The 13,427-nt window shown below is 40.5% G+C and overlaps 1 protein-coding gene across 4 annotated transcripts in view; it reads right to left on the bottom strand.

Annotated features, from left to right (window-relative positions):
• The window catches only part of INTS13 (integrator complex subunit 13), a gene marked incomplete at its 5' end in the record, with an annotated part of 29,069 nt that overhangs the window by 2,146 nt on the left and 13,496 nt on the right, over positions 1 to 13,427 (bottom strand). For all 4 annotated transcript variants that reach the window (XM_079993650.1, XM_079993651.1, XM_079993652.1 and 1 more), the window contains 9 exons: positions 382 to 517; positions 3,394 to 3,533; positions 4,205 to 4,435; positions 4,712 to 4,866; positions 6,017 to 6,187; positions 7,536 to 7,714; positions 9,533 to 9,622; positions 10,222 to 10,311; positions 11,999 to 12,083. In XM_079993650.1, coding sequence (XP_079849776.1) covers positions 382 to 517; positions 3,394 to 3,533; positions 4,205 to 4,435; positions 4,712 to 4,866; positions 6,017 to 6,187; positions 7,536 to 7,714; positions 9,533 to 9,622; positions 10,222 to 10,311; positions 11,999 to 12,083 — 1,277 coding nt within the window. The remainder of the gene's footprint in view (positions 1 to 381; positions 518 to 3,393; positions 3,534 to 4,204; positions 4,436 to 4,711; positions 4,867 to 6,016; positions 6,188 to 7,535; positions 7,715 to 9,532; positions 9,623 to 10,221; positions 10,312 to 11,998; positions 12,084 to 13,427) is intronic.

The raw sequence follows: 13,427 nt of genomic DNA, 5'->3' as shown, positions 1-13,427 counted from the left end.
CGCGCAACCCTAGAGTCAGTCACGACTGACCCGTACGGGCAGGGGTACCTTTACGTTTAAGCTTAAGTGAAGTCTGCTGCAACTGGTTTTCTTATGGACTGTGCTAATCCTGAATGTATTGGATTTGTGACCATTATGCTCATTTGCCTTCAGAAGCAGTAAAGCTCTGCTGGATCAAATATTAATTACCTCTGGTCTATTTTCTGGGAATGCTGCAACGTGTTTAAGTTTTTACTCTGCTAACTATATGCTGGAATCTGCTCTGGATCAATACTGAGTAGAATTCCATGATACTGATATAATTATAAATATGATATTCAGACAGTTTTTGGCTAGTAAAAAAAAATCACTTCAAGTAACATGCTATTTAGTAGTACAAACCCATTCTCGTCTTTAAGATGTTGATATAACTCAGCTTTGTTGTTGACAGAGTTCAAGCGACCAGTAAATTCCTGATGTTTCCTAGAATTTGCAGTGTTAATTCTGTTGCTCCATAAAGACAGGAGAGAAACTGGCCCTAGGTTTGGTAAACACAATTTAAGTACATTCAATAGTTTTCATTCAAAAACTCATACAACAAGCAGCATACATTTTACAGATACATGAACACAGCATTTCCCCCTTGTTCATATTTCACCAGCAGTGGATCCAGGATAAATAGCACCTTCATTTCTAACAGACCAGGGAATATCTAAAAGCAACCCACATTTTAATTCAGAGACAAAATCCAAAATTAAGCTCTATCAGTACAATTTATCACAGGGACAACAGAGCCTCCAGACCTTCTTCAACCCAACTGGTTTCTTACAACACTAGTTTCTCAATGAAAGTACAAAACAATAATGATTTCACTTCATAACTAGGGACAGACATTTTTCACAATTATAGTCAAACCTCGGTTCCTGAATAGCTCTGTTTTGGAACGTTTCGGCTCCCAAATACCAAAAACCCGGAAGTAAATGCTTCTGTTTTCCAACGTTTTTTGGAAGCTGAACGTCTGATGTGGCTTCTGCTGAGTGCAGGAAGCTCTTGCAACCAATCAGAAGCCGCACCTCAGTTGTCAAACATTTTGGAAGCTGAATGGGCTTCCAGAACAGATTATGTTCGACAACCGAGGTTTGACTCTAAGTGAAAAAGCTCTGCCAGTTGTATTATTTCCGTCACCTCTTAGTCATATTTTGTAGACACAAGGATGTTTATTGCAGTTCTATCAGTGTAACCCTGATCAGCAACTGATCACAACAATGGGTCACTGAGTTGGGAAGAGGAAATGTGGTCTGGTCTTTCCTTGTGCTGGCAAGGCCACCTGTCACTGTTCTAGAGCAGCAGCGGGCAGTTTCTTTGGCATCAAGATTGTAGAGTTGGAAGGGACCAAGTGGGTCACCAAGTCAACCTGTTGCAATGCAGGAATCTTTTGCCCAAATTGGGGCTTGAACACACAACCCTGAGATTCAGAGTCTCAAGTTCTAATGACTGAGCTATCTAGGGAAGTTCTTTGGCATCAAGATGAGAGGGAAGAATGTGTGGTGAAGAGATTCCTCTGCATAGCCCTCTGGCAATGCCGATTCCTATCTTGCAAAGACATAAAACTGAAAGGGAAAGGGGAACAGGAAAGTATGTAAGCAACAGGATCCCTCCTGCTGCCATGCCTTCAAAGGCATGGGGGGGGGGCGTCACCACTGTCGCCCTGGGTATATTTTTTTGAGGGGGCACAGCAATCTTATCCCTGTTTACCTAGGAGCAAGTCTCACTGAACTCAATACATAGGATGATGCTGAAAATGAATTGGGTTGGGGGGGATTGAGATTGTGGCTAAACCTGATTTGAAGGGTGGCTGAAGGCTATTTATTTTTGTGCTCTGTTTTGTTGTGCAAGTTTTCTCCTGCCTCCTTGCAAAAGATCTTTCATCAGGAGCTGAAAGGTACTACCTCCTGAATGGTAAATTGGGATTCTTACAGGAAATTAAAGGAAACAACAGCACACGCTTTGTACAGAAAATATAGCATTTCAGAAAGAAACCTTAATCTTCATACAGCAGTGTGTATGTATATTCCTGTGTTAATTGGGACTGCCTAGTAAATTATTTCTTCTTATTCTTCATTACATTTTTATGCCACGTTTTCTCCAAAGGAGCTCAAGATGGTCACATGGTTCTCCTCCCCATTTTATCCTCACAACATCTCTGTGAAATGGGTTAGGCTGAGAGATGGTGAGTGGCCCAAGGTCACCCAGTGAGCTTCATTGCCGAGTGGGGGTCCAATACTCTAACCATTGAGAGCATTGCTTAGCTTTGTCTGGTCTGGTTGGTTTCTAATTGGATGGGGGACAGCATGTTGAGAATTCCTGCATTGCAGGTTGGACTAGATGACCCTTGAGGCCACTTCCAACTCCACAATCTGATGATTCTAAGTTTTGTGGGGTCTTTAAAAGACTGGTCATTTCAAAAAGCACATTGGGCTGGTATTGTGAATTAGTGTGTTAAGCTTTTTAATTAACCCCTTTTGAGGTTGCAAATAAATGTTTGTGTTAGGCCATCACACCGTTCACCCTCTGCCTAGTCCATGGGGGGGGGGAGGGGAGTGCAGCACTTGTCCCACCCTGTGCTACACCACTTACATGCCTCTCTCCCCACAGGAACACTTGTTACACTGCAGTACAGTGGTGCCTCGCAAGACGAAAAGAATCCGTTCCGCGAGTCTCTTCGTCTAGCGGTTTCTTCGTCTTGCGAAGCACGGCTATTAGCGGCTTAGCGGATTTGCGCTATTAGCGGCTTAGCGGCTTTTAGCGGCTTATCGGCTTATCAGATACGCAGCTTAGCGGCTTAGAAAAAGGGGGGGAGGGGAAAAACCCCTGCAGGAACTCGCAAGACATTTTCGTCTTGCGAAGCAAGCCCATAGGAAATTCGTTTTGCGAAGCACCTCCAAAACGGAAAACCCTTTTGTCTAGCGGGTTTTCCGTCTTGCGAGGCATTCGTCTTGCGGGGCACCACTGTACTTCTTTGCAGAGACATTTAAGAATATTTGAGTCGCTTCTTCTGAAGGCATCCTGCAAACATAGTTTGCATTCTATAGCCCCAGATATACGATTCTTTCATTCACTTTTATTAAAACAACATTGGCAGCATCCAGCAGATATACAGGCCTATGTCTTGTTGAAGTTATTCTTCTTCCACCCAAACAAGCAAGTTTTCTAGTTATTTACAGCACAAAAGTAACTCTAACCTTTACACTTTATAAATAATTTTTTTAATCTCCAAGGTTACTGGGTGTTGTTGTTGTTGTTGTTTTAGAAAGCTTAATGTTAGGTCACACATGATAATGCACCTCAAATCAGTTTTTAACTTTTTCTTTCTTTTTTTAAAAAAAACCTATTTGGCACTTATTCAAAATCTACCTTTAGTTTTTTCAATGGTTGGAATTTCATCCACTGCAACAAGGGGCTTTTTGTTTGGTGGCTCAGGAGAATCAGGTGAATCTTTTATTACTTCTGCCTCTGCTAGTTCCTCTTTTTCACGCTCTAATAAGCCTTTTAACCTGCGGAAATAAATAAAAAGAATTACCACTGCAATTTCAACGCCAACAGTTCCGTTTAGTAAGTTGTGAGACAATGATATTACCTAGAGAATCAAAGAATGGGCCAAAAAAGCTGGAGACTTGCGCTGAAAAGAGCTTGTTATTTAACACACTATGTTGGGAAGAAATTAGAATTAAATCTATGGACAGCAAATTACTATACTTCTGTTACTTTAGAAGCATGAATAACTACTTAATTTGTATTTTTTTAAATTAAAGCCAGCTTTTCTTTCTTTTTTAGTTTAACCTTTCAGTTCCCAGTGTGTGTAAACACCCAAACATTCGTGAGGTAAGCACATTATGCTTGTAGGCAAATTGCAGAATACACATTCCACAAACACTTCTTGATACTCGGAACTTAGCATGAACCTCAAGTAAAAGGTAAGGGCAGATGTAGCCTGGATTCTCCCCTCTGCTGATGGGGGGGGGGGGTTCTTGAACAATTTTTTTAAGATACTAGTACTTTCTGGAGAGCTCCCATTCCATGCTTTGGGCTTCGTGCTAGTCTCCTTGGAACAGGCCAAAATCAACTCTTTCTAATGGTGCTGAGACAAAGAAAACTGGCCTGTCACTCCTGCCGTTTATATAAATATAAAACCTGAAATAAAATTCTATCGGTACTGATAAAGCACCTTTCCGATTCCTGCCAGGATTTTTCTGGTTCATAGTCTTTTCCTGCTTTCTCTGACTTTTCTTCTTTTTCTTCTCTTTTCCTCCCCCGTTTCTTGCGCTCCTCTTCTTCAGGTGGTTTGCTTCTGCAAGCCAGAAGGCACTCCAAAACTCGTTGATGTTTATCCGAGTTGGCTATGTGTGCTCTAACAAGAGTCTCCAGTTCATTCCACATGATCCTGTACTGTTCATCTCTATTGAAAAAGACAACATGATTTGATTCTTATCTACACAAATTCTCCAATCTCAAGTATCTAATTTATCCTCACTTCTATTTTAAGACTTCTAGATTCATTTCAACAGTTTATTCTGGAATGGACAAGCTTCTGAGTAAAAAATAATTATTAATGCAATACCTTTGATGTATGTGGTGCACTGCACAATCAATGAGTAAAAAGGAGAGCGGCAAGGGGGTAACTTCTGCTTTCAAAATATAATTTGAGTTAAATGTACCAAAAAGTCATATTTACCTTTTAGGACCCTTTCCTCTTGTTCCAACTGTTGATATGGGCAGTGGGTCATTTTTTCTTTCCATGTCTACTAAATTGTAAATTGTTTTCTGACAATTGAGGACATCTTCATCTGTCAATGCTTCCTTGACAATAACACTGGCCAATGGCACCACCTATGAGATAAAAAGAAAACAGATGTTTTTCATGAACACAAGAAAAGCCTGCTGAATCAGGCCCATCTAGTCCAGCATTCTGTTCTCACAGTGAGCAAGCAGTTTCCTGTGTGAAACCCGCAACCAGGACCCAATGGGGTTTCCACCAACTGGTATTCTGAAGCCTCTGACCGTGAAGACAGAGCAACTCCATAAGGGAGAGCCTCATCCTCCATGAACTTGATGGCAGTGAAATCATTATATGCTGAAGAGTTAACAATGCAAGTAACCGGCAGGAAGCCATAAATTGGTTTTATTAAGACACTTACCCAAATTCATTCCATCTAATAGCTCAGTGCCCTTGTCCTGACAAAAATGGAGCCAAAATGGGTTCAGGGAGGAGTCAGCATGCTTGGAGGAATCTCAAGTTTTAAAGAAGTATCAATAATAATGATAATAAAATCATTAAGGGGGGGGCAATCTCTCCCTCAAACAAAACAGCTCAAATAGAACTGAATATGTTCAGTGGGATGCGGGTGGCGCTGTGGGTAAAACCTCAGCGCCTAGGACTTGCCGATCGCATGGTCGGCGGTTCGAATCGCCGCGGCGGGGTGCGCTCCCGTTGCTCGGTCCCAGCGCCTGCCCACCTAGCAGTTCGAAAGCACTCCTAAGTGCAAGTAGATAAATAGGTACCGCTTTATAGCGGGAAGGTAAACGGCGTTTCCGTAAGCTGCGCTGGCTCGCCAGATGCAGCTTGTCACGCTGGCCACGTGATCCGGAAGTGTCTTTGGACAGCACTGGCCCCCGGCCTCTTAAGCGAGATGGGCGCACAACCCCAGAGTCAGACACGACTGGCCCGTACGGGCAGGGGTACCTTTACCTTATGTTCAGTGAACCCTAGAAACCACACAATACCAGAAGGGGAAATATCCCTGAAAACTTGGGGGGTGTAGAAAGAACAGTGAACTTGATTGCCTGAACCCCCAAAAAGCTTAAGAGTATTCTTGTTAAGGGCTGAGGAGATATTGTAACATTTTGAAACTACCACGTGTATAGATTAATATTAAGCAAACATTAAATGCATAATGCATTCCCAACTATATTTAATTGCCTATTACCAAGTAAAATGTGGTTTAGGCCTGGGATTTAAAAACAATCCATAGTCACCTACTGCTTGCATGTTGAATATAGTAGTCTGTGAGATGATCATGGGCCAGTAGCGCGTATGCTTCTCTAGTTGATCTTTGGCTCGCTCCAAGGGAATCTCAAAACTTTCATCACTCTTGTATCTGGGTTCCAGAAAAGGAGTAAGCCTGTTTTCCCTCATAAATTCACCAAAATCCTAAATAAGCAAGCAAGATAAAATGAGAATCTTTCCCAACATTTCATCATTACTGCTCAATTATAATATCCTGTCTGATCATCATATATTACATGCAACTTAACTTAAATAGGCTTTTTTAGTTTTCAGTATCAGTGCCAAATCTTACAGTTGTTACCAACAGGGAAAGTTTAGCTGCACAAAGTTTTGAAAAGTTTTGAAACATTCACACATTAAGTTGCTAAAATATTGACCAGATTTTTTTTAATGAAGACATTTCAGATCCTGTAAGCGTTGTTCAAGATTCAAGCAACACCTATTTAAAGCTGAGATCACATTGCAGAAAATGGCACAGTGAAGAAGAAAAGTTGTGTTTTGTGAGCTTCAGAATGGATGTTGTTGACTGGAATTTCTTGAAGTACTGTACAGTGGTACCTTGGTTTATGAACTTACTCCATTCCGGAAGTCCATTCTTAAACCAAAGCATTCTTAAACTAAGGCATGCTTTCCCATAGCGGGGGGGACTCAATTTACAGATGGAACACACTCAACAGGAAGTGAAACATATTCTTATTCCAAGGCAAAGTTCACAAACCAAAACACCTACTTCTCGGTTTGCAATATTCTTAATCCAAGTTGTTCATAAACTAAGCTGTTCTTAAACCAAGGTACAGTGGTGCCTCGCAAGACGAAAAGACTCTGTTCCGCGAGTCTCTTCGTCTTGCGGTTTTTTGGTCTTGCGAAGCAACCCTATTAGCGGCTTAGCGCTATTATCGGCTATTAGCGGCTTAGCGGCAAAGTGGCTAAGCGGCTATTAGCGGCTTAGCGACTTAGAAAAAGGGGGGGGAGCGAAAAAAATCACAAGACTCGCAAGACGTTTTCGTCTTGCGAAGCAAGCCCATAGAGAAATTCATCTTGCGAAGCACCTCGAAAAACGGAAAACCCTTTCGTCTAGCGGGTTTTTCGTCTTGCGAGGCATTCGTCTTGCGGGGCACCACTGTACAACTGTATAGTTAATGCTACCAATGCTACGATAAAGCTGGATTTTGGGCCAAGGACAACTGAGACCTCCAATTATAATAGACCCAAATAAGTTTAAAAACCAACCATTTATTGCTTGCCCAGATACCACAAAAACCTGTTGGTGGCCCCAATTTCAGTCCAGAAGGATGAAAACTAAGGTTGCCTTCAAAGTCCAGGTTATTCTGTCATTCCTCTAAGGAGAAATTAATCAGTTTCACTTTTTCTTGAAATTTCTTGAAAAGTAGGCCCAGCTTCCTTTTTCCCTGTCATTAACACAAGGGTTCTGCCTAGCTTTGTGGCTGTGAGAGGATAATGGCTTAAAGAAAAAATACATAAAGACATTTACTGTAATCCTGTAGTCTGTGACTCTACCACCACATCCTTCACTAATTGAAGGAGGATCTTCCAAAATGGATCGAGAACTGCTTAGAACATGAAGAAAAATCTCTCCTCCGTGGCTACTAAGCATATGACTAATTACTTTAGAGCCAGACTTCCGTGGTTGTTCCAACAACACAGAACGACCTATTGAAAGAGAAATTGATTCATTAGTTACCTAACTTAAAAATTCTACAAGATACCTGGTTATCCAGTTGTATTTTTAAAAAGCACATAAAATATTTGTAGGAAAGGACATTTTCATTTGTTTGCATTATTAAAAGATTTTTTTCCTACTTTCTGAAATTGATCCCACACCCCTCTTTCTTCTGCCTCCTGCTCGCCCATCCCACCCCTTAGCAGCCAAGTGAAGTTTTTTGATACTGAAAGAAGCTGACCAAGAATATCCTTGAGCTAGAGGAAGCTAGTAGATTATGCAAGCACAAATTACATTTTAAAACAAATATTTATATCAATCACTTGCTGGAAAAGTAAACTTACAAGCTTTGGAAATTGTGTCTTAAGAGTGGCAAACATTATGTTGAAATTAAAATAGTGGCATCAGTTATGTGGTATACACCTAAGCAGTTTAAATTCCAACCTCTGTCCCTAACAGTTCCTATCTCTGTCCTTGGTATTAAAATGAGGCTTGGGATTAACCCAGGAGCATCATTTTATATTTGTGACTGTTTGGTACACTAGCAGAAGCCAATGTTGAAAAGCAGCTTATGGCTTGTCTGGAAGGTGTGGAGAAAAAAACACCTGCTTCAAGAAAACAAGAGCAGTATCGAACTAAACCCTTGTATGCACAGAACAACTTCTGTGAGTGCAACTTAACTTTCCCTCCCTCTCTTCCCCAGTCTACCCTGGATTCCCCCCAAACTTCAGGAGCAGATTGGGAAGAGGGGTGAAGTTGCATTGTGCTCACAAAATTCCTTCAAGCATGCAGTTATTTAGTTGAATACAATCCTAAGAATCGCAAGTGAACAAACTTAATTGTACAGCTCATGGCATCATGGCCAGAGTTCTTAACACAATGAGACATTTTCCACATTCAAATAATCAAGGAAATCCTACCAGAGACAAAAGCAAATCTTTTGTGGGAAGCAGCCCAAATTTTAGGCAAGGCAACATAGATATTGCAAGCAGAAGTTACACTTCCTGAATCTATGCAACTATCAAGAGTATAAGCACTTGTATATTATGTTCAGACAATATGACTGAATACAAAGTTTCCATTTTGTAAGGCCCCAGCCAGGATGCTCGGGGGGGGGGCAAGTATGGGGGGCTCTGGGTGCCTGACGTCTTGCAAGGCCTTGGACAGCATCTCCAAGGCCTTGAAAATGCTTTCTGAGGCTTTGCGAGAACCAGACTTCTGGTGGCACCGGAAATAAAATTTGGACGTCTTAGAAGGCCTCAGACACCATCTCCGAGGCCTCTTGCCTCAGAGGTGCTTTCCGAGCTCTTGTGAGGTCTCGGAACCTGACTTCTGGTACCATCGGAAGTCAGATACCAAGGCCAGGGGGCCCAAGTGAAATGACGTCACATTACAACGTGCCATCAGCACGTCACACATGCTGGGCACCCATAACCAGGGGCCTAAGTTGGCGCCTCTGGTGTGTGTGTGCACATGCGCACGTGCTCACATGTCCACACAACCAAAACTGATATTTGATCAGCTCAGTATCATTAAGGACAGTGGCTTGAAATGGAAGTCAAGGTGTAGCCAACAGAAAGCACTACACAGCCGACCAGTCAACTGCAAGAGGTCAGGCTCCTCTTATTCATACCAGGCCTGGGCAGTCCAGAGACTTCAAAGTGCCTGCACTTCAAGCAAGTTCCTTGGCACTCCAGAAGACTCACTAGGTTAGATTTCACATTCTACAGCTCTGAGTTCAAACCTGAATCCAGAACAATTAAAATAAAATATATTTTTTCTGAGTTTTTAGCCAGAAAGTATTTTACCATTAAGGAGAAAGTTGGTAAGGCAAGAAGAAGGCCGACTATTTACATCTACAGGTGATATTCTGAAAGCTCCAGTACAATAATGAAGTTCTAAAGGGGGGGAGAGGAAGAGAAACTTTAGTTTGATTACAATACAGAAAAAAATACCTAATTCATAAAACAAACAAAAATTAAACACCATAGAATGTAATGAACATTAACCACACTGCAAAACAAGCAAAACCGATATTGGTGGTAATGTAAGTGGTATAAAAGCAAAAGCAAACACTGGTCTTCGTGCACACATACATGAAGAATATGTCATTCATATGCTCCCCAGCACAATAATAACTTCTAAGCGTATATGATTCATTTCTGCACATTCTTCAACATCGTTTTGAGATGACGCTTTCATGTAAGCTCACATAGTCTCCATTCAACATTCATTTACTGCAGTGTATATCTGATAATTTTAAGTTATTTTGACCCTCTCTCTCTTTTTAATTAAAGCTCACAATATTATAGGAATTCAGTCATGAAACAAAGATCAAACTGTCATATTTAAAACATATTAAGGTGGCACAGGTCTCCTGACTCTGTGCAATGCATGATCAACAAAAAACAGCAAGGTGGAGGAAAAGAAGAAACAATAATGTTAGCATTATGCAGTTCATGGCCATATCTGAGAGAGAGAGAAAAGGGGCACCTACCAACACTGTTTGTTCTTGGTGTACACCATTTTAAAGTTACAGTTTCTTTTAATGTACCTTCTTTGCTACTACCACCCATATGATTATCACCTGCAAAACAACATTTGAGATAAATGTAAGTACACAATTTAGTAAAACACGGAAAATAACAGAAGTCAATATACAATAGCAAATGAATATCACAACCAATTCATTTGCCTGTCGCCTTGTTGGTGATTAACTCTTTCAAATCCATTGAAATCCTACTTTGACATCTTCAAAGCAATACTCTGCCCTATAACTGCTATATCTGTACTAGATCCCTGGTATTATTTTTAGTTCCAAAAATTCTCAGTTTTCCTCAACATTTAAATTGCATCATCTTTCCTATTTTAAAAATTCCTTTTCACACCTTCTGTACCTGTAATTATGTACATAACTGAGGCAACTTGTGTGCCTTCCATTGTTGGGTATCAATCCTGAATTGATACAGCTGGGACCAGAGAGAGGGTCTGCTCCCCTAACCTTATACTGCATACAGCATTAATGTCTCAGATCGAACGTAACAAATTTGTAGAAAAGACTATGACCTGCAAACAGAGACAATGCACATACTTTTGTAACCCAAGAAAATATTTAATAAAAAAATATCCAAATGAACAATAAGTAGAGTTCTGCTGAGTAAATAGAGCTTTCCCACCTATTCTTCCTACACCAGCCTTTTAGATCCCAGCAAAGAAGCCACACTCAACAGTTGGGAACCCTTGGAACAATACGGGATATGGAGCTGAAGATGGGAAATTGGAGGAGGGTTTTGGCTTGTTCAAGAAGTCCATAGAAGTTCATAGAAGTTCATAGAATCATAGAGTTGGAAGAGACCACAAGGGCCATCGAGTCCAACCCCCTGCCAAGCAGGAAACACAATCAGAGCACTCCTGACATATGGTTGTCAAGCCTCTGCTTAATGACCTCCAAAGAAGGAGACTCCACCACACTCCTTGGCAGCAAATTCCACTGTCAAACAGCACTTACTGTCAGGAAGTTCTTCCTAATGTTTAGGTGGAATCTTCTTTCTTGTAGTTTGGAACCATTGCTCCGTGTCCGCTTCTCTGGAGCAGCAGAAAACAACCTTTCTCCCTCCTCTATGTGACATCCTTTTATATATTTGAACATGGCTATCATATCACCCCTTAACCTCCTCTTCTCCAGGCTAAACATGCCCAGCTCCCTTAGCCGTTCCTCATAAGGCATCGTTTCCAGGCCTTTGACCAGTTTGGTTGCCCTCCTCTGGACACGTTCCAGTTTGTCAGTGTCCTTCTTGAACTCTGGTGCCCAGAACTGGACACAGTACTCCAGGTGAGGTCTGACCAGAGCAGAATACAGTGGCACTATTACTTCCCTTGATCTAGATGCTATACTCCTATTGATGCAGCCCAGAATTGTATTGGCTTTTTTAGCTGCCGCGTCACACTGTTGGCTCATGTCAAGTTTGTGGTCAACCAAGACTCCTAGATCCTTTTCATATGTACTGCTCTCAAGCCAGGTGTCACCCATCTTGTATTTGTGCCTCTCATTTTTTTTGCCCAAGTGCAATACTTTACATTTCTCCCTGTTAAAATTCATCTTGTTTGTTTTGGCCCAGTTCTCTAATCTGTCAAGTTAACCAATAAGCTTTCAAAAAATCATAAATTCTAAAAGCAGTCCCAAAATACAAAACAGCCTTAATATCCACAGTTGTAACTATATTATATCTCAGATTATATTATTATATATTATCTATATTATTTGTTCTACTCACCACTTTTTAAAAAGTCTACGTGTGCTTCCTTGTGATGAAGTAGTTCCACATCATAATTGGCAGATGTATTGGCATGCTGCTCTTCCTTTTAAAGAAACACACACACACATGTGTGTGTGTGAAATAAGATTAGTTTTAAAAAAGAAACAAAAGAATACAAGGATAATTTTATGTTTTGCCTTTCAATATAAGACTGCAAAAGGAAAAAGAACACTTAGACATGAAAGCATTAATGAGTTGGAATTGAGGAAATTTATTGAGTTACTGACTTCTTTAATGATCTAGCAGCTTATAATCATAAACAGAACAATCTTATGCATGTTTTCTCTAAAGTAAATCCCACTGTGTTTAATGAGGCTTACTTCCAGTAAGCACACGCTTGTATCCTTCAATTACTTTATTTAGATTACTTTTTAAAAATAACTACAATGAATGTTCAAAATCCAGTGCCAAATTAAGATGTGAGTTCATTCAATAGCCTTGTCCTTGTTTATTTCTACACATAAAATTAAGTAGGAATGCAATATAAAAACTGATCCAACATCCACTTCCATTCAGAGATAAGTTATCCAACAGGGAAGCATTTTCATTTCATAAGCAATGAACAGTAATTATGATTATAACACCACCATCAGCAAGTGTAGCCATTTCTCATTTTATGGGGATTTCTTTCACTTCAGGTTAAGAAGAGAAACCACACATAGTCTTATCTGGCTTCCACAGCTGGATTAGCAGCTACTATGGTTCAAACTGCATGCATAAGGGTAAAAAGATAAAAGGAAACACCAACTTTTAAATAGTTGAGGCAGATTAGCAAACACCACATATGGCAGATTAGCAAAAGAAATTCACTAGGACTTGTTTTTGAATAAATAATACAAAGGGAACCCAACATATATACTATTACTAGAAACAACAAAAGGCAAGAAGAGAAAGCATAGCAGCAGCACACAGGTCAGTAAGTTGCAAACAAGGTATTTGCAAACATAAAACATTGTATGCGATGGTTCACTGAAGTTTAATTCAAATGGCCAGGGTGCATCATTCACAAAAAAATGTAACTGCTGCCTTAGGTTACACAATCCAGGCAGTACAATTAATGTTCAGCAAAAACAACAACAACCACACACAAACCCCACTGTTTATTAGTGTTACAATGCTTTTCCTTTTGTGCATTCTTTTAACCAATACAAATACTGGGTATGTTCTTTCCAAACAGTGCTCAATTACAACATATAATTGAAATTTCAGGCTAATAAGGAGGACAGGTTTCTCCAATGGCCACTGCAGGGCCAAGTAAGGCCAATAATAAAAGAAAACCCCCCACTAGGGCTGCAATCCTAAACATGCTTACTAGGGAGTAAGCCCCTATGAACACAGTGAGATATACTTCTGAGTAAACATGCATAGGATTACACTAAGTATTAGT

This window comes from Podarcis cretensis (genome assembly GCF_951804945.1).
Source record: "Podarcis cretensis genome assembly, chromosome: 10".
NCBI lineage: Eukaryota > Metazoa > Chordata > Lepidosauria > Squamata > Lacertidae > Podarcis > Podarcis cretensis.
Note: the sequence above shows the minus strand (reverse complement) of the source record. Positions and strands in the feature narration are given on the sequence as shown.